General features: G+C 47.0%; 1 protein-coding gene across 3 annotated transcripts in view; it reads right to left on the reverse strand.

Annotated features, from left to right (window-relative positions):
• PCNX1 (pecanex 1) overlaps positions 1-25,396 on the reverse strand; it is a 617,237-nt gene that overhangs the window by 121,979 nt on the left and 469,862 nt on the right. For all 3 annotated transcript variants that reach the window (XM_085627291.1, XM_085627290.1, XM_085627289.1), the window contains exons 22-23: positions 17,398-17,575; positions 8,754-8,862 (exon numbers count right to left, since the gene is read on the reverse strand). In XM_085627291.1, the coding sequence (XP_085483417.1) occupies positions 8,754-8,862; positions 17,398-17,575 (287 nt within the window). The remainder of the gene's footprint in view (positions 1-8,753; positions 8,863-17,397; positions 17,576-25,396) is intronic.

Below are 25,396 nucleotides of genomic sequence, written 5' to 3' on the forward strand. Positions count from 1 at the left end.
AGGAATATGTTCCTCTGAATGGCCCACTTCCACATGCTTTGAGCCAGATGAGACAACTGTGGAGAGTGTGTTCCTCCCTGCTTCTGTATATAGTACATGGCAGTCATGTTGTCCGTCCGGATCAACACGACTTTGTTGCACAAGTGTACTTTGAATGCTTTCATTGCCAGGAAGATTGCCAGTTCTAGAAGGTTGATGTGCATCTTCTTTTGCTGTATTGTCCATAGTCCCTGCACTGTGTAATTGAGTACATGAGCTCCCCATCCCTGGAGAGACGCGTCCGCTGTCAGTATTATTTGTGGAACAGGCTCTTGGAACGGTCGGCCCTTGCAAAGGTTTTGTGGATTCCACCAATGCAGAGAGTTGTATGCCCGACCGCTCACCAACACTAGGTCTTTTAGTTGCCCTTGAGCCTGATTCCATTGACGTGCCAAGCACTCCTGAAGCGGGCGCATATGTAGTCTCGCGTGTGGGACTATGAAAATGCATGAGGCCATCATGCCTATCAGCTGCATGAACACTCGCGCGGGAAGGGAGTGTTGGGGGTTTGAACTTGGAAATCAGCAGTTGCATGCTGTTGATCCTCACTAAATTTGGCTGAGCTGTGGCTGCCAGAGTGTCTATGGTCGCACCTAGGTACTGTTGTACGTGTGCGGGTTGGAGATGTGATTTCGGGTAATTTAGTGAGAACCCCAGACTGTGTAGAAGGTGAATGGTGCGGGACATGTGGCTGGCACATTGCTGGGCTGACTTTGCCTGAACAAGCCATTCGTCCAGGTAAGGGTAGACGTGAATTTGTTGCCTCCGTAGATGTGCAGCCACAGTAGCTAGGCACTTTGTGAAAACTCTGGGTGCTGTTGTCACGCCGAAGGGAAGAACCTTGAATTGGTAGTGCTGCCCTTGAATAGTGAACCTGAGATATTTTCTGTGTGAGGGGTGAATGGGTATGTGGAAATACGCATCTTTGAGGTCTAGCGTGGCCAGGAAGTCTCCCTGTTTGAGCAGCGGGAGAACTTGTTGTAGGGTGAGCATGTGGAAATGCTCTGAGAGAATGTAGCGGTTGAGGGGTCTCAGGTCTAGTATAGGTCTGAGTGACCCGTCCTTTTTTGGTATTAAGAAGTACAGGGAGTACACTCCTGTACCTTGCTCGCGGACGGGCACCACCTCTATTGCGCCTTTTTTCAGCATACTTAGCACTTCCTGCTGTAATAGCGCTAAGTGCTCTGAGGACATAGGACGGTGTTTTGGTGGTATGGTGGGTGGAGTGGAGGTTAATTCTAGGCAGTAACCGTGTTTGACAATATCTTTGACCCACCTGTCTGCGGTGATGGAGTTCCACGTGGACAGGAACCTTAGTAGCCTTCCCCCGACAGGTGTTGTGTGGTCGGGAGGAAGGGAGAGGGCGTCACTGTTTGTTCTTGGGGGAGGACCTGGTATTGCCGTATCCGCGTCCTCTACCTTTTGTGCTGGAGCCACGATATCCACCCCGGGTGTTTTTATCGTAGGTACTTTGTGTGTTGCCCTTGTTGAAGGTTTGCTGTGACCCCTGTCCTCTACCTGCTCCTCTATTTCCGGGGCGACGAAAGGAGCCACTCCGAAAGGACTGTGTTTGGAGAGCCCCCATGGACTTTGCAGTGTCTGTGTCCTTTTTTATTTTTTCTAGGGTGGTGTCGACCTCTGGCCCGAACAAGTAGTCGGGGTTGACCGGCTGATTGAGGATGTTATTCTGAACCTCAGGTTTGAATCCGGAGATTCGGTCCAGGCGTGTCGTCGTAACATGACGCTGGTATTTATTGCTCTAGCAGCTGTATCTGCGGCATCCAGTGCACACTTAATGGATGCGTTCGTGAGGAGTTGTCCCTCCCTGATGAGGATCTCTGCTCCCTCCTTGTATTGGTCAGGGAGATGTTGGAGTAGGGTTTCTAATGTGTCGTAGTGGGCGCGATCGTAGCGAGCTAGGAGCGCCTGGGTATTGGCAATACGCCATATATTAGCTGCCTGGGCTGCAACCCGTTTTCCGGAGATCTCTAGCACCTTGGACTCCTTGTCCGGGGGAGGAGCTTCGCCAGTAGTCTGTGAGTGCGCCCTTTTGCGGGCATTAGCGACTACGATGGAATCCAGAGGCAACTGGCCTCTAATGTACGTAGGGTCCCCAGGTGCCGACCTATATTTTTTGTCGATCCTGGGGTTTATTACTCTCGCCCTAGTGGGTTCTTTGAAAATGTCCTTTGCTGGTTTAAGGACACCTTTCAGCATGGGTAGAGTTTTGATATTCCTTTCTGAGGATGCGAAAGTATCCATTAGAAATTCGTCCTCGATTGTGTCAGAGTGGAGTTGCACCCCATGATTTGCCGCAGCACGTTCAATGAGGGCGTTGAATGCGGCAGTGTCCTCTGTGGGAGACGTTTTCGCGCCATAGAGCTGCGTGTCCTGTGAATCCATAGGCGCACCCGCGTCTACAGGGTCGTCCCATGCCTGGTCAGGGTCCTGTTGGCCTTCAGGGTCCATCTCTCTGGGGTAGGGGACATAGTCACCCATATAGTCCTCCAAAGCATAGGTTTCGGAGGGTGTCGGAGAGAGGGGCTGTGGATCTAGGTAAGAGGTATGGAGACGTTCGTAAAGAACTGGTTCCGAATCTGCTGGCAGCTTTTTCTTTAGCGGGATCCGGTACGAGTCCAAAGGCTGCTCGGAAGATATTCTCCGCTTGTGGAGCATAAGTCTGCCGGTGTCAGCATCGATGATGTGGGACGGTGACGTCTCCGTAGGAGAGCGTTCGGCAGGTGTGATCCTAGTGTGGGTGACACGTGTCCTGATTTCGAACATTTTGGGTGCCGTGGATGGTGGCAGTCCAAAAGTGATGTTGGGTATTGTTGGAGAAGCTTTTTGAGCTTTTTTCGGCTCGGAGCCCGACGTGTCTTGGAGGGCTGCCTTTTCTTTGATGCGTTGCAAGGACGCTGCAACTTGTCGAACCTGTAAAGCCGATGGTTCTTTTGCGCCGAGCGGTTCTGCAGAGGCAGGCGTGGACTTCTTCGGGGCCACGGGGTCATAGAGTCGAGGAGAGGTAGTAGCTGTCGACGACGTCTATGATTGGGCCTTCGGTGCTGCTCTCGAAGCGATGTGTGACGCAGCGGCCATCTTGACCTTTGTGGCCGGAGCCGATTGATTCGGTGCCGGGGGCCGAGGCGGCTTGGTGTTACCGATGGCCTTTTTCCGTTTGTCGGTGCCGACGTCGGCTGCCGCTAGTTCGGCACCGAAGTCCCGTTTGGTGCGGTCGGTGCCGACGTGTTTGGCTGGCGTCGAAGGTGTAGTGGGCTTCGATCCGACCAGTGGTAGTTTCACTTTCGGTTTCTGGGGAACCGATACGACTTTTGGTTTCGGTTTCAAAGAAGGGAAAACAGTCATTTTGGGCCCAAATGGCTGTTGCTGAATGTCCGAGGCCGGGCCAGATGGCGGGGCCGAAGAACTGCGGGATAGGTCTTGGGTAAGGCCCGAAGGCGATCCCTCGACCGGAGCCATTGACTGACGCACTGGGATATTCTCCGTCTGTACGGGTAGGCCTTGCTCGTCACCGGAGCTACTTTCTTCGGCCGCTAAGGCCTCATCGTAGTCTCCTACCTCGGTGTCGGCTTCTTCCCTGTGAAAGAGTTGTTCTTCGATGTCTTCCGATCCGGAATCGTGTTCGGAAGCGGGGCTGGAGGGTAGGTTCTCCACGCCTTCCACATATTCGTCCTCGGCGCTGAAGATGTTGGTCGGGGCCGGTGCCGCTTGCTGCGCTTCAAGTCTCGCTGCTCGTCGATTCCGGAGAGTCTTTTTGGATCTGAATCGGGCACAGGCCATACATGTGGATTCGTCGTGATCCGGTGAAAGGCATTTGTTGCACACCGGGTGGACGTCGACATGGGGATATTTCGCATTGCAAACAGGACACCGCTTGAATGGTGTCCTCGACTCCATCGTCGATGTAGGGTCGATGGTCGGATACGATGCGAAAAAGTTGTTGTTGAAGTTAGTAAACTAACCAGTAACTGTCGATACCGATCGGGAACAGTACCGACGCGAACTAAAGGCCTTTTGGCCTGAAAAAAGTTTTTCCTAACTTGAGTCAAGATAAGCACATCCGAACCCAATGGCGGAAAAAAACAATCTGAGGATGGAGAGGATGCCCATGCGCACTGTGGTCCAGGGGAGGAGTCACCTATCTCCGGATACTTCGAAGACTCTTCCAGGACAACAACGTACAAACATCCGGACCCAACACTAGGCGGCGATCTATGCACAGATATGAATTCAGCAGCCCACATGCCTCGAACATTTAATTTCAACTGCAGATATCGGAGGGCAATCCTACACGGGGTCTCTTTTCAGTATCGCACACTGTACACAGCACAGAATTGGGTATTGTAAGCACACTCTTATGCTAAGACTCCTACTTTACAATATTAATATATGTAATCCTTTTCTCCAGCTATCCCCTCTAAATTATCCCAATCTAAAGCTTAAACGTATAATTCCGCTTTGTTGCTCCCAGATGTTGGGATTTACAGTTGTGTCACTCGTGGTGGCCAGGTGTACCTGCCATCGTCTTTTTGGACTACTCGACTGAGCCCTCTCACTGACGATCTACTGCCTGATAAACGTATTTCGGCGACGCACCCCACGCCGGCACTTACTGCTAGCCAAACTCCACGGTACCCGGGACACAAAAGCCTCAAAAACCTTCTTGGAAGCCGCCATCTTTGACAGGACACAATTCGTGTGGCTGTGGCCTTCCGCAAAAACATAGAAAAGAGACTACACTTGAAACGGGCGGCAGCCATCTTCTAATTTTCTCTCATTATTTAAAGTCTTCTATGGGCGGCCATATTTAAATCAAATAACTTTTTTATGTTTATGTAGCAAAAATATAATGTAAATACTGTGAATCGAACCTCACGTGTGTAAACATTCTCGTCATACCATCCATGGCAAAACACATCTAAGGGATACAATGGGAGGAGTTCACGATCTTCAACAAAGCTAAGGAAATAGAATCACATTTGAAATGTTCCCGGTTGACAATATCTTGCAACAACTTCTGTCCCAACGACCTGTGTCATCTCTTCTGGTCTGTCTTTTGTTTCCATCCTACTTGGCGTGTCACATTCATTCACTGCCGTTCAATGCGGCATAGAGGCACTACGAGTCACGTATAACAAATCTATCTTTGACCGTTGTTGCAATTTAGGGTGTCGACTGCGATTCGTTCGCGAATCGCGACCCTGAGGTTGGGCTATTTTAATTAAATATGGCAGCCGGATTGTCGGCACGTGAGTCGGGGGAGGGCGTCTTCAGGAAACTTTTCAAGTTTGACCGGCGCCGAAATCCGGCACAAGACTTTTCTGCAGTCACCAACTTCTCACCTAATAGAAGTACTGACAGCAAGGTAAGAACCCGAAACGTAAAAAAAACAAGAAACGAGAGCTCGTCACTGTGAACACAAGCCGAGGGCACCGGAAGACACCACCGCCTTTCTCCGAGGCAGAGCAGAAATGCCTCGGAGAAAGGCAGCGTCGTTTTCGGATTCAGGGGCGTGTTTTGCTGTTGTCTCCTCCTTGAGACTTCTTGCAAAAAACACGCCCCCCGATCCGAAAAGGGCGGGGCCTGTTTTGAATGACTGACCTCTTCTCCAATGGCTGGCCAGCATTCAAGAGGCCAGCCAATGGAGAACAGGGGAGAAGAGGGGCGGGTTCAAGCCCCTCTTCTCCAAGTCATTAAATCTCGGAGCGAGACTGCGCAAGCGCAGCCTTCGCAGCCGAGACCTAAAAAGCATCGGAGGGAGAAACTTTTAAAGAAAACCTGACAACGCAGACAGCAAACATGCAGAACCTACGTACTACTGCCAGGATAATATTTGCCAAAGACGGCGTTGGAGGCAAAAATAAACATGCACACTCTGCAGCCTTAACCAAAAGAAACAAGCGCAGCCCGTCATGGGACGGACAGAAGATGTGCACGTGGGGACTGCCTTTACTGGCGGCGAAAACAAAAAGTCCCCAGTGTAAAAAGTCCCCAGTGTATCACGCTGCCAGTAAAGCATCCAATCCCCGCGTGCACATCTTTTGTCTAGTTTGTCTCCCCGCGTGCACGCAGGAATCTTATCGATTCCAAAAGGCCTCTCATGGCAGAGCAGCTCATGCGCTGCTTTCGCCAGGCCGAGACCTAAAAATCATAAATCATCTCTCAGTCAGGAGGGTTAGTACACTGTGGATACTCTGTGCGTCTGATGTATCTTACTCCACTGGCTCACCGGATACATTTTGGGCATTCTTAGAGCTCATGTGAACAGGGTACCTTAGTCTGCACTACATTTCTCACATGAAAACATTCTACCCAAGCATCACTGACTACACCCTACCAGCATCATTTTATTCTTACTTGTGCTGTACCAAAGATCTGCACGGAATACTTAAACAAAAATCATAAACTGACCTCAAAGTGGTTACCAAGATCCTTGTGAAGGCTTCTGCTACATCACATCAGCAAGACTCCCAGAAGCATTAAGTTTGCAGCAACCCACTCAGAGCACACCACTGGCCCTCAAGCACAATATCCAACTCCTGACATACAGTCTACCACAGAAATTCATCATACGTGCATGAACTGGCCTGTAATATCGCTAATCAGGTAAAAGCACCCCAGTGGCAGTGGGTGCTACATAAATGCCATAGATAAAAACAAATTCACAAAGGTGGAAAGCTATTGCCACTTAACATAGAATACGTCTGTAGAAAATAACACCCAGAAAGAGAGCACTTAATGAAACCAGGGCACATCCCTCACTCAATGCAGACAGGCCCATTTAGTGAGACCTTATTTCTGGAATAAGATGGTTTCAAAACAATGAGCATCTTCAAAACAGAATCATTTATAATATAAGACTAAAGCTGTTGGCACATTTGTGAAACAAACAGGGGACATGGAGCAGCAAAACAAACTACTACTTCACTTTAAAGGCCCCCTCAATGAAGTAAAGGCTTTTTATGTCAAACATTTCTTCTCACTCCTTCCAGGGGAGGGGAAGAGACAAAAGAGAGGAGGAGAGTGGGGAAAAAAAGGGAGTGTGGGGCACAAAGGGAGAGAAGGAGAGAACAGAAGAGTGTGAGAGAAGGAAAGACGGAGCTTGGGTGATCAGGAGAAGAAAGAGGATTGAGAGAGGGTTAGATGAGGAAACTAAGAGAGGGAACATTTTCCCAACACAAAACAAAAATAATGAGAACAAAAAGGCTGCCACAGATGAGTTACAAATCGGATTTATGCTACTTTACTCATTTCAAGAACTACAAGTAACAATAAATTCCACTTTCTTAACTCAAATCCAAAACAACTCAAAAACAGACGTACCATGTACCACACCTATGACTAGTCTCATGTTAAAGTCCCAGCTTTCCTTTTTCTTTGCTATGGCTTTTTAAATCTAGTGGATTTACACTCTTGGGTGCTAAAGGCAATCCACAATATGGAGCACACGACACCTTAAAGAACATCTGATCCCTTCCTTATAAAACAAAAAAAATCATCGTCATCAGATGCATTGCCATGAACTCTTGTTTGGAACCGTAAAATTCAGAATCTATTTACTATCAAGTTACATCTATAGGCACAATCTTGCTTTCTTTTAACTAATGGACCTGCTGCTTCCCTAAGAGGCATTTGTTTCAGCTCTACATTACCTTCGGTGGGAAAGTACATTTAAACAAGCTACACAATATAGCCCCACCCGCCAGCCCCCTTCTGTTTCAAATAATGAACCCAAGCTTCCCAATAACTCACCCACTCAAACAATCTGAATGTCTTACAATTTTCATTTATTTTATTTTGGTTAGTTTTCATAGCGCAAACCCTGCCATGAGGTTAGGATAAACTTTAAAGTAACAAGGTACACAGCAGTCGAGTAAAGAGTAATAAACAGGATTGATGAACACATTGAGTCAGTCACCAGGGTAAGTCTGTCAGGGGTGAACACCAACGAGGGTATGAGATGCAGAGGTCTTTCACACATGCCCGATTGCTCCCTTCCTATGATCTACAGCTCTGCTCTATGAACATGTGCCCAATCGCATCATTTTAGAAGCCGCTCTCTGGACGAGCTTTAACCTGCTCTTACCTTTAAGGACTTAAAACTTCAAAAAGTGGCAACTACTGGAAATGTGACCACCAACTGCAGCCTGCAGTTCTGCACGTCTTTAGTTATTTCTTCTACCTTCACAGACAAGAAGTCACTGCATTAAAAGGTATTTGTTCCTCTTTTCATGATGTGTGTGGCCCTTGGGTCCTACTATCCTGAATTCACAAGTTTGTAATGCTAAAATAGAGCGGATGCATGAACTTTCGCCCTTCTACTTTCAACTAACGTCTTACTGTTACTAGGTTACATTTTTCACTAAAAAACATTTTAGAAGTTACACCTGCAAACCAAACAGGCACACTGTAACATGCTTCAAGACCCTTTGTTTTAATATAAAGGTCTCTTACAAAACTTTAAACAAAACCCAATCTAGATTTGAGAACTGCTAAACCAAAAAGTAACTCGTTTTCAGTCAAAATTAACCCTATGAACCATCAGATTTCACATGTACTACTCCAACTGTTTAGCACAGTCACAGTCTTCCACACAACTACACAACACAAAAATAAATTGAAAAAGCTATGCAACATATTCTCAGGGAATTTAAACAATCTGTTAGAAAGGTAGATTGAAACATTTTTAAGGATACGAGGCACAGCAAAAGGTTGGGCAAAAGCATGGAAAGCTGATCCCCATGTAATCTGCCAGGGGGCGATGTATGTGTAAACGAACCGCAGCTTGTAGAAGAGCTCCCAAAGCTGCAAGAAAAAAAAGAAAATCACTGTGCAACAATACAAGAATTACATGATAAGAAAAGGAGTGTGCAGCGCTATGGTAAGAAAAGCCTGAAATGTATCCCAATTTATAGATAAACTGTGGCATTAGAATTTCAGTAAGGTCACACAGACTATACATATATATCCATATCTAAAACAAGTAAATAAGACAACAGGCAGAAATCAGCGGTGTTAAAGTAACAGATGGTTGTTCCCTGCCTAATTCCCCCTCCCCCGCCTCCTCCGGAGAGTCCTGCAACTACAGCGCCGAGACACCCTAAGGGTATTTGCGCGCTCTAAAAATCGCATAAAATAAATAAATAAATAAATGTCAATTCAAGAACGGAGGCTACATTAAGCATTATCTTCTGATGCAGTCTCTAAGCCGCCGCATACATCACAACAACAAATGTTCCAGAATAGAATATTGGAAATACATAAAGGGCATGAGCCAAGTACAATCTGCCTCTTTTAAATGCGGCTCTGAGCAGATAAGTGGTCTTCCTTTTTTGATGTTTAAGCCTTTTTTACTTGATTGTAATATATGGGTTAACCCCCTCCCCCCTCCCCCTTCCTGCCTCCACACTGATTTCCAGTTTATGGAAATCCCCCCTCTTTCATGATTTGAGCTCTTACTGATTTTATCTGTGTTTAATTATTTTGTCATTTCCATAATCCTATTTAATTTGTTAGCTCTGGTAAGTATCCTACCTCAGTCCTACTCACTTATTTTATAAGACGCTTTAAATGTTTCGTTATTGGTACATTGTATTCTGAACCTCACCGTTCTTCCAGCGCGTACACAGCTTCGACGCTTATGCTTATCTCCTCGGCTTTCCGTTTAACAACGATCGACATAGCTCAGATTTGGTTTATTTATTTTCCCCGTAACCCGCTCGGTCGAGCACTTCTGATGCTTTAAGGAATGAACCAAGGTCCTTTCTTTACCGCCTCCCAGCCCACCTGACAATCCTTCGGACGCGAGTGCAAGGCATTCGTTGCCATGACAACGCGCTGCAGCTGATCGGGAGCTTTCACGAGTGTTAGTTACTCGTTGAACTCCGCGATCAGCTGCTACTTTAACCGCAAGTTTTGTTTTTAACCACAATAAAGGAGGGTTATCTTCATAATTTAATATTCTTAACACCTTTTTGTGTACATTACCCCCTATTATTTCTTTATTTTCCTCATGTCTGATTCAGAATCAGATGATGGCTCTGCCCCCACAGCTAATATTGACCATGAAGCTTTTAAGAAGCTTTTACATACAGAAATGAGAAGCTGTATGTTTGATACCCTAAACAAGGTCACGTCCTCTAAAAGATCACTCTCCTCTGAGGGAGAAGAGATCCCCGAGATCCTCAACGATGACATTACTATTTTAAGGGGTAAAAGACTAAAGAAAACAAAGAACCTTAAAGGTTTAACCCCTAAGAGCACTATGGGAGGTCTTAGCACCTCATCTATCAATGGAGGTCACTGCACCTCGAACTCCCTGGGTGTCCCTCGCGGCACAACATATTCGGGTGTCCATAGCGGCACAAAACATCTGAGTGCTCACGACTTAATGGGAGACAATGAATTTAATGAGTTCAATGATGACAATGCTTCGGATACCCCTGATGAATACATTCTTGATTTAGATGAGGACGATGACCAAGGCCTTTTCAACCTCGAGGATCCCGCTTCATCCTCCAAGGATACCATTATTGACCCTCTGGGAGAAGAAATGTTCTCCCCCTTAAGCTCGGAGTGGTACCCTCAAGAACACGTGGCCAAATTCATCAATAAGTGGTTGAGGTACCCATTAGAGCCTCATACTCGTAATATCCTTAGGGCCGAGTGCTCTAGACCCTCTCTTGAAAACAAAACATGCCAAACTCCAAACCTGGACCCGGAATTGATAAAATTCCTTTTCAAACTTGGGCGGGATCCAAGAAAAGGCATGGAAAGATCCCTTAAAGGGTGCCAAGACTGTCTTCTTGACGTTCTAGGCTTGCTAACCAGGATTATTGACGCGGCAAAAGATAGCCACGTAAACGACACTCCTTTTGACATAAACGTAATCAGAGGCTGGAGCCAGAGGGCTTTAATTCTTCTTGGGAACGCTAACACTAGCCTTAACGCTGAGAGACTAAGAGTTGTCTTAACTAAGATCAACCCTAAACTTTCCTATATGGCTGATAAGGAAACTTCTGAAAACCCCAAAGGCCTTCTCTTCGGCGAAGATCTTATTAAATCCTTGGGAAAATATGTCGCTACTTTTACTGCCTTAGAGAAGGCACAACAAAACATGCGCAGGGTCTTCAACCCTAACCTTTTTGGCAGGGCCGGAAGAAGGGGCCTCTCTTCTGGCCGATTTAACCAAAGGCCCTTCACAAGATCAGGTGGTTTCTCTCAGTTTCTCTCAGTTCTACCCCCAGAGAGGGAGAGGAATGCGCTCCAGAGGCTACAGATCCCGTGGAACCTCTTTCAACAACAACCCTCCAAGTGAGTACTCTTCCCTTTCCACCCTCTCCTTCTTTCCCCCCCAAAGGTGGGAGGGAGTCTCAGATTCTTTTTTCAGAATTGGAAACTAATTACTCAAGATCCATGGGTTTTAAATACAGTCAGGGGTTTCACAATAGACTTTACAGAAACACCCACACAAAGTTCTCTCCCTTTAGTCATTCCACTTCCTCTAGATCAACAAAGGATAGTAGAAGAGGAGATCACCTCTATGCTCCATAAAGGAGCAATTATAGAAGTTTCTTTGGAAGAACTCCGGTTCATAAGCACCCTCTTCCTCCTAAAGAAAAAGGACAAGGGCTGGAGACCCGTTATAAATCTAAGACAACTGAACACATTTTTGATTTACAGACACTTCAAGATGGAGGGGATCCATCTTCTCAGAGACCTTCTCTTAGAAGGAGACTGGTTAGTCAAACTGGACCTAAAGGATGCCTACTTCACCATTCCTATGGGCCAAATCCACCAACCCTTTCTTCAGTTCCTCTAGAAAAATTGTTTATATCAATTCCAAGCTCTTCCGTTTGGCCTTTCATCTGCCCCCTGGTGCTTTACCAAGGTTATGAGGTTAATTACCAAAGAGGCATCCGTTTGATCATTTACCTAGAGGACATCCTCTTAATGTCTCAAGAGCTGTCTCAAATGTATCAAGACCTGAAGACGTTTATGGACCTGTTAGAAAGCCTAGGGTTCATCATCAACAAAGAAAAGTCGGTCTGGACTCCTTCCAGGTCTCTGGAGTTTCTAGGTTTCACCGTAGATACCTCCAGATGTCTTCTCTTACTCCCTTCCAAGAAGATTGCCAAAATCTAGAAGGAAATACGTCACGTTTTGAAACTAAAAGACCTTCCCCTGCGAGAACTAGCCAGACTACTTGGTCTTCTCTCTTCCTTCATTCAAGCGATTTTCCCGGGTCCTCTAAACTATCGGGCCCTCCAAAGAGTAAAAGCGAGAGCCCTAAGATCTGGTCTGTGGTACGAAGATCGGATTTCCCTAGATCAGGAAGCACAATTGGAACTGAATTTGTGGTTCGAGAACCTAGATGCAAGGAATGGCAAAGCGATCTTTGGTTCAAAACCAGAATTTGTTTTAGAGTCAGACGTGAATCTCCATGGCTGGGGAGCTTGCCTTCTCAGTCAGAACATACGTGGTGTCTGGTCCCAAGAAGAATCTTCTCACCATAAAAACTACTTTGAATTAACTGCTGGTCTTTCCGCCTTGATGAGCTTCAAACACTTTCTCCAGGAAAGCTCTGTCATCCTAAAGATGGACAACATTTCCGCAGTCGCCTACATTAACCGATTGGGCGGTACAAAATCTGCGGATCTCTCAAATTTAGCCAAGAGACTTTGGATGTTTTGTCTGGAACACAAAATCTCTCTGAAAGCGGAATATCTCCCGGGGAAGTCAAACATCTCCGCGGACTGGAACTCCCAATTCCTCTTATATCGCAGCGATTGGAAACTCAACGTTTCCGTCTTCAGCTCCCTGAATAAAATTTGGGGCCCGTTAGAAATAGACCTCTTCGCGAGCAGACTAACGTTTCAACTGCCAAAATATTTCAGCTGGATGCCCGATCCCGGTGCTGTGGCAGTGAATGCCTTCCTCCAATCTTGGAAAGGATTCAAAGCCTACGCCTTTCCCCCCTTTGCAATGATCCAAACGGTTTTACAGAAAGGGAGACAAGACCAATGCTCCCTCGTCCTAATAACTCCCTTCTGGCCATCTCAAGCATGGTTCCCCACTGCTCTAGAACTAGGGTACACGATCCCCTTCGTAATCCCTTCCCAAGAACATCTCCTAAAAGACATAGATGGCGGAAGTCACCCCCTAATCCAGACAGGGAATTTGAGCCTTCTTGCTTAGAGAGTGTCAGGAGATCCAGTGAAATCTCAGGGCTTTTGTCAACAGCTGCAACTCTCCTCAGAGATTCCTGGGCCCCAGGCACTCATTATAGGTACAACAACATTTGGAGAAGTTGGGTTCGTTGGTGCCTGGAAAGGAATCTGGATTCCTTGGAGGCTCCTATTGTAGACATAGTAATCTTTCTTGTGGAACAATTTGATAGAGGTCTCAGTTATAGAACTATCAATTGCTATAGATCAGCTATCTCCGCTGGCCACGTCCTAGTCAATGGTAAGACGGTAGGTAAAAATGTTATTAATTGCAGAGTTATGAAAAGTATTCGTCTAAGAAGGCCCCCTAAGCCAAAATACGACTCTCTCTGGGATGTTAAATTAATTCTAGATCTTTTCACTAATTGGCCGGATAATTTCCTCCTGAATAGAACAAATCTTTCTATCAAACTTGCAACTTTGCTATGTCTAATTTCCTGTCGAAGAGTTTCCGACATCAAAGCTTTAGATATTTCAAATAGATCCTAGAACATGCTTGGTGTAAAGTTTGAGATTTATAGGCAAACTAAAACTATGTCTGATTCTATATTTTATCCATGCTTTGATTCCTGCCCTAAACTTTGTGTTGTTGATTCTATGAGAGAGTATGATTGCAGGATGTCTGGTCTTCGTGTCCTTGGCGTGAACCAATTACTCATAGTTTATTAAGCCCCATAAAGGTATAACCTCAACGTCGATTGCTAGATGGGTTAAAACCGTCATGGGTTTAGCTGGTATTGACTTAAGAAAATATTAAGGTCATTCCCTTAGAGGTGCTATGGCCAGTAAATCCCTATGGTCTGGTGGTAAGTTAGATAACATCCTCAAAGCGGCTGACTGGTCGAATTCTAGCACTTTTGCTCGACACTACTGCAAGCCTATCGAGCATATGTCTGATGTAATCTTACAAAGCTACCAATATGCATAATGTAGCCTCCGTTCTTGTAATGAAATTGCGATTCTCCTATTACCATGACTAGAAAATCTGGATTTCATTAAAGACACGGAGGCTGACATTATGCCTCCCAACCCACCCTGGGATGACTATTCTTACATTTTATATACCTTTTTATTGAAAGTGTTAGTTTGTCTTGTAATATTTTGAAAGTGCTATATACTTGATATACAATGCTAGTTTTCTTACTATGTATTCCTTGCAGGAGGTATTTACTTCTCTCTCTTTTCAGGTAACTCTTCCTAACCACGAGGCATTTGGATCCTTCTTCTCTTCGTGATGTGCACCTGAAGATCCTTTGAAAGTTCTTTGGACATTTCCAAGTTTATTTTTATTTCATGTTCTTATTATCTTCTTTTCTCCGCATTTAAAGAGGCAGATTGTACTTGGCTCATGCCCTTTATGTATTTCCAATATTCTATTCTGGAACATTTGTTATTGTGATGTATGCGGCTGCTTAGAGACTGCATTAAAAGATAATGCATAATGTCAGCCTCCGTCTCTTTAATGAAATCCAGATTCTGTAGTCATGGTAATAGGAGAATCGCAATTCTCTAACCTATCCTTCAATTGGTAGGCTATAGAAAAGAAGTTAATATTTTGGAGAATTTAGAGTAACTGGTTAAGAGCAGGATTTTGCAAAGGACAGTTGGTTAAAAAAAGCATAAACACTATTGAGCACACTCTTTGACTGGCTGCCTGGGAAGGACAGAACTCTAAGAATTGAGTGCACTGACAAGAAACATGATTGCCAATGGCTCACTGTAGGAAGCTGGCCCTCCATATAGCGTACCAAAATGAGGTGCACTTTGTAGACTCCTGGTATCCCATACTAGTATACAGGGGCTTGCTTTAACAATCCTAAGGTGCGTTTTTTGTGGTAGTGTGGTCGAACAGCCTTAGGCTTATCAGAGGGGAGTGTTAGGCATTAGTTGCAAACACAAAGTCGATAAATGAGACACACTCAATAATTAAATCCAAGACCAATTTAGAAAATGCTGCAATTGGGGACTTGGAGCAAGTCAGTCGAAATCAAAGGGGAGGGTTTCTGGGAGAAGGGTGCATCGTCGGTAGGCTTGAACTCAGACTGTGGGGTTCAGGTGCAGAGGTGTTTTGTCCGGCGGGTCGCTTGCGTTGGAGGCTCTCACTTTTGGGGTCGACCAGGAGATGGAGAAATAACAGGACAGCAGGGTCACTCTAGATGCTGGCTTCGGTGATGCAGACGTCCCTCGTCGGTAGGTTGGTCTTGGTGTTCCAGGCTGGACACTGAACAAGCTTTAGTTGCTGCAAGGGCTCCGGTATCCCGGGGATTGGTGTAGGGCGGCTCCTGGGCGTCATGGCATCCCCAAACCTGGTGGGGAAACGGGTCTGACCCAATGGTACATGGTGACCTTCTACTGGACGGCTGCTGCATAGGTGGAGCTGGTTGTCAGCAGATCGGTAAACCGGACGTTGCTGTAGGTGCCTGCAGGCAAGTGGCTTCTCCACTTCAAGGGAGATGCTGACTGGTTGCTGTAGTGCTGGCAGCCCTCCGAGGCTTTTGGAGGATGTACAGCTGCATGACGGATGGGGTCTTTACAACTTTTGACATTAGAGAAGGCAGGCAGGGTTTGACGCCAAGTCCACAGCTAGTCCACGGTTCTTGAGTTTGGCCCTTATTTGTCCTCCTTCTTTTGGCCAGGTGCATCTGAGTTCCTGGTGTCAGGGGGTCACCTAAATACTCAATTTAGGGACGTTAAGGGCAGCTGGGGGTTTGAAGCTGCTGGCCTTAATATGCTAAATCCCTAACCATCCTGCAGGAGGAGGTGTGAACACCTTCCACTGGAGCAGGCACTGTTTCTGGCCTCAGAGAGCATGGGCTCTCATCTGCAGGGGGTCAGAAACTTGTACGCGGTGGCAGGCTGGATGATACCAGTCAACTAGCACACTAGACACTAAAAGATTTTTCAGGGGGCACCTCAAGGGGCCCTCTGAGTGCATGTCATAATAAATCTTGAACTGGCAACAATACAGTTTTATTAAGACAAGCTGTTTGATACCAAACACCATAGGTTTCAATGGAGCCATCAAGTAGCTGGGGAACTTGTGCTAACCAGTGCCCAGTACATGTCTTAAGATGGCTTCCCTACGCACTTGCAATATCTAGTACCAGAGCTAGACATCACAGGGGCATATCTGCTTAGGCAGATATGTTCTCACATATACTATAATGAACCCTGCCTTAGGGCTCTAACGCCTGCTGTAGGGGTGACTTACATATAGTACATGCAGTGTACTTTGGCATCATTTCATGCAGCCTGCAATGCCATTCTGCATGTAATCCAAGTGTGGGTCCCTTAGGGTGGCAGGCATAAGACATGCTGCAGCCCTTAGGGGCCCTCTTTAGTATCCATGCCCTAGGTACCAGGTGTACCATTTACTATGGACTTATAGGGGTGTTAAAGTCCTTGCCAATCTGGACTTTAACTGGGGAGAGGAGTTGGCCTAACGGCTAGGGCGCTCGACCTCGGACCTGGGGGAACTGGGTTCGAGTCTCAGTAATGACGCTAAAAATCCTGTGATTCTGGGCAAATCACTTAATCTCCCCGTGCCTAACAAAAATGAATGTGTGTCCTCATGTAACGTAACTGGTGCTATGTAAAGCGCCCTGATACCCGATTGGATTCGGGTCAAGTTTGCGCTATATAAAACTCTGCAAAAGAAAAAAAAAACTGTTTTAGGGGAAGGAGCACTGGCGCGGAGGTCTAGTTCGCAGGCCTCAGTGCACTGTTAGAGTTGAAAACCAGCATCTAGCAGTCACATATTGGGGCAAAAAGTGGGGATGATAATTGCAATAAAATATCAGTTTCCTACAATCACTGATCTTAATACATAATCCATAAAGAACCTTGTGCCTGTAGGATTTTAGAGGAATTAGATCATGGATACATTCAAAATGTTAGTTTAATGAAAGCCCCTCTCCCCACTTCAAATGGACATATGATGGTATGAGCCACCTCGTGATGAAAGCAATACATATTTTCTAACTCCCCCTGCTCTGGGAAATCATTGAAATATAGAATCTCGGAAAGCCTCACCTCCATCACAACTACAAAAGCTTTCCATGTTGCCCAAGTTATACATGGCATATATATATATAAGATCAACATGTCCAGTTACCTTACTGAAAAGTATCGACATAAAGAAAAGGTCCAACAGCAGGGTCTCTGAATAAACTTTGTAGTCAAATGTGAAGAAGAGCACTGTGAAAATAACCGTGGCATACTGACACGTGGGGCTACTAAAGGACGATCGTAAGAGCTTCAAACCAGCAATGGTTATCATCAGAGCACCAAGCCTGCAAAAGAGTGAGAGAGAAGGAAAAATTATAGCCCAATATAATAAATAACCTCATTGATTTACAAAACAAAAATACATCCATTAGCACAAGCTGAAAATGTTCTGTTACCAATGACATCAACCGTCATACAAGTAATTCATTTCACAATTCACAAAGCAAGAAGAGAGTCTGGCATGTAATCATTTTCACTGAGAGGTTGACCTGAACTGTCCCTGCAAGAACCATGCCCCAGAAAAGTATAGCTTTGAGCAGCTGGCCCTCGGGGACACCTCTGGAACAGCAGCTTGATTGGCAAACGTCTTCCAATAACAAAGGAGGTTTTATCAATTCATCTCTTTTGCACTTGCTCCTAAAGAGGGTGTACTTTGCAACTTTTGTTCCTTTGCAAAGATACCAGTTTTAGACAAGACACTGATAAAGCGATATCTGGAAGGTAAGTTTTTTCTAATTCAACATATAATTGCTTTAAAGCGGATTGTAAGTGTTTGTCATGGTTTGCACAGTCTAAGATTTCATTTAGCAAGCAACACAGGCTGCATTAAAGCTCAAAGCATTCTGCAATTGCTATTGGTTGTCAACACTATTGATCATAGGGCCTACTGCTGCACCTGCAGGGCTAGACAGGTGCTGTGTCCGAGGCTGTCGTCCTGCAAATGTTTGTGCTTTCAACTCTTCAGTTTATACATCTGGCTGCAGGGCAGTTTCATCTGGAAACACAGACAGCAGGGCTATCAGTATGTTACGGTAACTCGTTTTTGGATGGATATCAGACAGCCTAAATAGAATTTAGCCAGGTTGGAGCTGAAGACTGTAGGAAGCTGGCTCTTTATATAGTGGATCAAAAAGAGATACACGGTGCAGAGAGCCCAGGCAAACCCCAAAGGAATTACAGAGGCACTAATGACACCCCAAATTCTCTCTTTTGCAGTAGTATGGGCCAGCAGTTAGGCATGTCAGAGGGTAGTGCTAAGCATTTATTGAAAACACAAAGTAAGTGAGTGACACATTCAATAAAGAAATCCAACACAAATTTATAAAAATAACACTACTTTCATATAAATTTAGATATCAAGATCGGAATTAGGTAAGTACTTTTCAAGTTATGAATTTTTACAGTATAGAAAAATGCAATTGTTGGGTGTGGTAATGTTATCCTATGGGGAAAACATATACTGCATTCAGGCACTTTACAGAGACTCACAGGACTTGAGGTGAGTATGGGACAAGGCCCAAGGCCACACTAACAGGTCACCTTGGGAAGCTCTGGGGTGTCCGGGTGCAGAAGTGTGTTACTGCATCAGGTGTCCCATTCACTTCAATGGGGAAAGGTCCGGTCAGAAAGAGGCTGCAAGCTGGGACTGAAGGAACAGTCCGGGGGAACCCACTAAGGGGCTCGATCCTTGAGATGCTCAGGCATGGAAGGACACCATTGGTCTACGTCTCCTCGGGCTGTAGGGCTCGGGTGCAGGTGTCTTTTCACGTTGGGTTCTGCTGGAGTCACTCGCAGTTGGAGGGGGTCTGCAGAAAGAGGCTGCAGGTGGCGACTGGAAGTCCAGTCTTTGTAAAACCAAGGGTGGGCTTAGCCTTTGAGGGTCTCGGGACCCTGTTGGCACCGACACCTCCCTTGGACTCGGATTGTAGGGCGCGGGTGCAGAGGCACTTTGAGGTGTCTGGTGGCAGTGATCAGAGGCTCTCTCTGTCTTGGTTTTTTGCTGCAGAGGGGCAAACGGGACAGCTGTGCCACTCACGATATGGGTCTCAGTGTCCTTGATGTACCTCGACGTTTTCCTTAGCGTCGGTGTCCGGTCTGGACACAGCAAGTCTTGGCTGCTGCAAGGGATCCAGTACCCCAGGTATTGGTGTTGTCAGGCTCATGTTGAGCCCGACGTCCCCACACTTGGAGGAAGGACGGATCTGTACTGTAGGAGCACAGTTACCTCTTCCTGAGTGGCTGCTGTGTCAGTAGTAGACCCTGTAGGTGGCAGATCCGTGTCAGTCACGGCCAGCATGGCTCACGGGAAGGGGGATGCAAATGGTCAGCAGGGGGAGGGGTTTTAAATAATACATTTAAAAAATCGTACCTACTTTCCCAGGTCTCGCATCTTTTGTCTGCTCCTGCTTTCCTGTCTCCGCAGGAACAGGAAGCAGGCAGCCTCCCTCCCCTCCCCTAAGCCAATTACAACGCTACAATGGCAGTATTGTGATTGGTTGGGATGCCACCCACACAGTTATCTATGGGGAGGCAATTCTCTACATGTAGGCTGCATGCAGTTTGCATGGAGGAAAGGGAGTGCGCGAATGACTGGTTTGGTCGGCCCCAGAGGGCCGACCAGTCAGGGCCCACAACATTGGGCTAGCCACTCCTCCCCTGCCTCGAGCAGAAACCCCCAACCAAACCCTTCTGCTTTCTTGCAGAGCGAGAAGCAGAAACATAAAATGGTATTCATATTACCATTTTATGTTTCTGCATCTCGCACTGCAAGAAAGCAGTGGGGCGACGCTCCTCCGCCCACATGGAGGAGCTGCCCCTGGTCGGTGTACGAGTCACTGCTTCTTTGGTGCCTGCGACTGCAGGGGTGTACCTCCTCTACTCCAAGGGAATGTATTTGCCAATTGGCGAAGCACTGGCAGCCCTCTGGGTTTCTTGGAGTCTGCACAGCAGCCGGACGCTTTGGTTGCTCCACGAAGATCGGGTGCAGCAGACAGGATTGGTGCCAAGTCAGTCATACTCCTCGGTTCTCAGGTCAGCAGTCTTAATTGTCCACTCTTTCTTTTGTGTCCGTGGAAATCTGAAGTCCTGATATCAGGGGGTCCCCTAAATATGCAATTTTGGGGCATTAAGGGGAGTGTAGCTAGTAGCCAATGGGCTACTTACCCCTGGGGTCACTACACCCCTTAGATGACCTTTGGGGAATGGGCATCACCCTGTCCCAGAATTCCTAATTCCACCACACACAAAATGGTGGCATTTCTAAATTCGTGTTCACTTCAGGCTGTTCACCCTAAAGGTGGGTCCAGCAGGCAGTACAACACGCCTCCTAAAGAGCTAATTTTCCTACCTGCCCTGGTGCAGATTGCCCAGGTCAGGGGTTGGCAATTTCCCGGTTTGGGAAAGCTTTGGGTTGCATATCAAAGGCGGCAGAGGCCTTTGAAGCCTCCTGCCTTGATATGCTGAATTACCAGCCTTCCTGGGGAAGGAGGTGATAATACCTCTTCCCAAAGAAGGCATTGCTTCTGTCCTCCGAGAGCAGGGCTCTCACCTCCTAGGGGGTCAGAACCCCGTCTGTGGTGGCAAGCTGGACAGGACCAGTCAGCCAGCATACTAGAGGACTAGATGGGTTCAAGGGGTACCTCTAAGGTACCCTCTGGGTGTGTGTATTAATAAATCCATCACTGGAATCAGAGTGGGTTTATTAATACGAGGTGTTTGATACCAAACACCATAGGTTTCAGTGAAGCCATTATATAGCTGGGGAACTCGTTATGACCAGTGCACAGTACATACCTTAAGATGGCCTCCCTGCTCAGTTACAATATCTAGTAATAGAACTAGACATCACAGGGGCATATCTGCTCGTGCAGACATGTCCTCTCATAAAATATAATACACCCTGCATTAGGGATCAAAGTCTTGCTGTAGGGGTGACTTACATATGTTAGATGCAGTGACTTTGACATGACACACAGGATTGTGTCCTGTCATGTTTTCAAACATGATTTGAACCATGTCATGCAGCCTGCAATAGCATTATGTGTGGAATGTGTGCGTGGGTCCCTGAGGGTGACATAAGATATGCTGCATTCCTTAAGGACCAGGGGGAGAAGGTGCAAGGCATAGGGGGAAAAGGGTGCAAGGCGGCAAGGGTGGAAGGCGGAGGGCGGCAAGGGTGGAAGGCGGAGAGCGGCAAGGGTGGAAGGCGGAGAGCGGCAAGGGTGGAAGGCGGAGAGCGGCAAGGGTGGAAGGCGGAGAGCGGCAAGGGTGGAAGGCGGAGGGCGGCAAGGGTGGAAGGCGGAGGGCGGCAAGGGTGGAAGGCGGAGGGCGGCAAGGGTGGAAGGCGGAGGGCGGCAAGGGTGGAAGGCGGAGGGAGGCAAGGGTGGAAGGCGGAGGGAGGCAAGGGTGGAAGGCGGAGGGAGGCAAGGGTGGAAGGCGGAGGGAGGCAAGGGTGGAAGGCGGAGGGAGGCAAGGGTGGAAGGCGGAGGGTTAAATGCGGAGGGCGGCATGGGTGGAGGGCGGCATGGGTGGAGGGCGGCAAGAGTGGAAGGCGGAGGGCGACAAGGGAGGAAGGCGGAGGGCAAAAAAGGGAGGAGGCGGAGGGCGACAAGGGAGGATGGCGGAGGGCGACAAGGGAGGAAGGCGGAGGGCGACAAGGGAGGAAGGCGGAGGGCGACAAGGGCGGAAGGCGACAAGGGTGGAAGGCAGAGAGCGACAAGGGTGGAAGGCAGAGGGCGACAAGGGTGGAAGGCAGAGGGCGACAAGGGTGGAAGGCAGAGGGCGACAAGGGTGGAAGGCAGAGGGCGACAAGGGTGGAAGGCAGAGGGCGACAAGGGTGGAAGGCAGAGGGCGACAAGGGTGGAAGGCAGAGGGCGACAAGGGTGGAAGGCAGAGGGCGACAAGGGTGGAAGGCAGAGGGCGACAAGGGTGGAAGGCAGAGGGCGACAAGGGTGGAAGGCAGAGGGCGACAAGGGTGGAAGGCAGAGGGCGACAAGGGTGGAAGGCGCATGGGGACAAGAGTGCAAGGCGCAGGGGGACAAGAGTGCAAGGCGCAGGGGGACAAGAGTGCAAGGCGCAGGGGGACAAGGGTGCAAGGCGCAGGGGGACAAGGGTGCAAGGCGCAGGGGGACAAGGGTGCAAGGCGCAGGGGGACAAGGGTGCAAGGCGCAGGGGGACAAGGGTGCAAGGCGCAGGGGGACAAGGGTGCAAGGCGAAGGGGGACAAGGGTGCAAGGCGAAGGGGGACAAGGGTGCAAGGCGAAGGGGGACAAGGGTGCAAGGCAGAGGATGAGGAGCATCAAGCATGTCAGCATTTTGTGTGGACCTAGACAAACAACTATGCTGGGCCCCTCAAGTGCCTGTTTCGAAGTTTGAAAATAAAAAGTTTTAAGGGAAAGAGAAAACACAGTAGCTCCAGTTTCCGGCACCAACGAGTGGTTTTAGATGCGTAAGCTTACATGAAATAAAAACCACAAAAAGCTAGCTTCAAAATATACACAGTGGGTCAGACTTCCTGCACTTTTGTAGCGCAAGCACGTGTGCTGTTAAAGCGCAAGGTTTGGGGTACCGAGCCCCTCTGGCAGTCCTAAGCATTAGTGCTTTGAGTGGGATGAAAATGGAAGGGGTTACACCTTTAAAAGGGGCCTGGTTAATGAAGCATTATCTAGAAATCCTTTACAAGAGAGGTAGTCTAAGATGAACAAAACTAATCAAATGAAAATTAGAAATATCTATGCACATGAGCTACACATGGCACTGACAGAAGTGTTAAAGGTACTTAAAAAATGCCATAAAGTACCAATTATCAGACTGTACCAATCATGGTGCGTTACTTACAAAGCAAAAATGACTGATTTATGTTGGACACCAGCAGTGCTACACCGTTGGAGACACTGCATCACCCGTTTACAGAATGGTAAAGTTCAATGTGTTTCTGGCACTCTGCTTTAAAAATGAAGGAAACAAACTGTGCAACCAAAATCGCTTTTGCCCTATTAAATAAACCATGCAGTCTACAGGACTTCTCATTTGCATATCTTTCTACTGTCAAAAGTAACAAGGTGCATGTCTGATGAGCCAAACCAGAAACAAGCGTAGGCCTAAGTGTTAGTCCACAGAGGTATCTGTGGGTCAGGTTATGACACCAACCAAGTTAGAGAAATCTCCAGTATTCGAGTTTAATCGGCACCCCTGCGTAGTGCCTGGAACAAGTCCCCTATCTCAAAATCCTTTCCCAAATGGGCAGATCTGATCTAGAATAAGAGAACCTGGAGAAGATTCCAGAGTACAAAATAAAAAAAAAGAGGACTATTACTCATCTTTTGAACCAGTTATGAGATATTTGCACAGGTTTTCAAAAAGAACACAGAAAAGGCAAAGCTCTCAGTGCCACTAGATGTCGATATAGGACAAGCTGCTCAACCGATCTTAAATGGACGATAAAGAGCTCTCCACGCTTAACAGTTAAGGCATTCTCACTTGCTAAGCAACAATCAAAAGCATTTTTTTCCCAACACACCTTAACTGTTAATTGATCCTTATTCTGTATGAGCGACCTAATTTTACCCTCATTTTTAGTTAAGAAAAAAGCCTAAATACCACGAGGCATGAACAAGTTTTAACTCAGTGGATTGGAAAGAATGCTCCCTATTTCCCGTTTTCACGATCAACTGATGCTAGTTAAAGCAGGCAGCGACACGGCAGGTTTACAATAAAAACGGAGCTCGTTGCTAATTAACACACCAGCGCCCCTAAAGTGTGGAGGGACCGGACACCCATTTCCAAAAACAAACCAGCATTGGCATGGCCAATAGGTCTCACCTTTGGGACCTTATAAGTTTTTAGCCATGCAACAGTTGATGTTGTTGCACCAAGGATATTGTGCTGCATAACTAAATACTTATAAGGTTCCAAAAGCGAGACCTATTGGCTATGCCAATGCTGGTTTTACCTTGTTTTTTTTTTAGCCATGCAGCACAGCATCCAGATGCTGCACAGCAGGGTGAGACCTATTGGCTTTACCAATGGCTTTTAAAGGCGAGAGCTGATGGCTTTGCTAATTTGTATTGTGTTTTTTTTATACATTTCTAATCCCGCAATCCAGAGATTTATAATATTGCACACATTAGCCTGGGTGGATATGAGAAGTAGGATTAAAACTGGGTCCCGGTAGAAATGTTCGCTTCTTACCTATGATCTAACATGGACTGTGGGGTGTAGAAGATTCCAGGAGCTGGCAGTTATGAAGTGGATCTGCTGGAGGTGACAGTATTTTACAATGCATAAAAGAAACTAGTGACTCGCTTCTGGATTTGTGTGGAGTTACTACATGTTTTTGGCGACGAGTAGCTGCACAGAGGACAGCCATTAAAACCTGCACCTCCACCTCTGGAGCATCTTGTTGATGATTCAAGAAAGTTGTCAAGACCAAATTGTGAGTAATTGGGATCGAGGTTTTGTGAGGCGGCAAGCTACGATAGAGACCAAATTGTGAGTAACTGGGAACAAGGTTTTTTGAGGCAGCAAGCTGTGATTTTATCAGATGTCGGATGTCGTTGGCCGAGAGCTGAAACTAAGATTCTCTTGCATCGGCCGAGCTGCGTACGAATTGGTAAGGGAAAGTGGCAGAGAAGTTTACATTTTTTGTTCCTTATGGTGAGACTTTCATTCCGTTACATTGGTAACACAAGAAAATAAGGCCATCGGATATCGGTCCGCCGTGCGCCTCAATAACGTGTTCCTGAAGCTTTGCGCAAGACTGTCTGGAGCCTTGCACTCCGTGTGCCAGCTGCCATATCGCATTCTTGAAGGGCCACATGAGGCTGTCTCGAGCCTTGTTCACTGCACACCGAGTCTTGTTCACTGCGCTACACTATAACAAGGCTGTCTCAAGCTTTGATCACTGCGCCCCACTATAAGGCTTTTCAAGTATTATGCACTCAAGCCAATCTACACGCTGCATGCAATCCGCTCTTGTAAAGTAAATGGAATCGATGAGGGAATCAACGGGGAGTAGTGCCCTCCTGGGGACATTTCTAATACTGCTCAGCCTGTGCCCTGCCAATGATTGCATAAAAAAAAGCACGCAAGTGGTGCACGCCGCGCTAA

Source organism: Triturus cristatus, chromosome 9, assembly GCF_964204655.1.
Source record: "Triturus cristatus chromosome 9, aTriCri1.1, whole genome shotgun sequence".
In the NCBI taxonomy this organism is placed as follows: domain Eukaryota; kingdom Metazoa; phylum Chordata; class Amphibia; order Caudata; family Salamandridae; genus Triturus; species Triturus cristatus.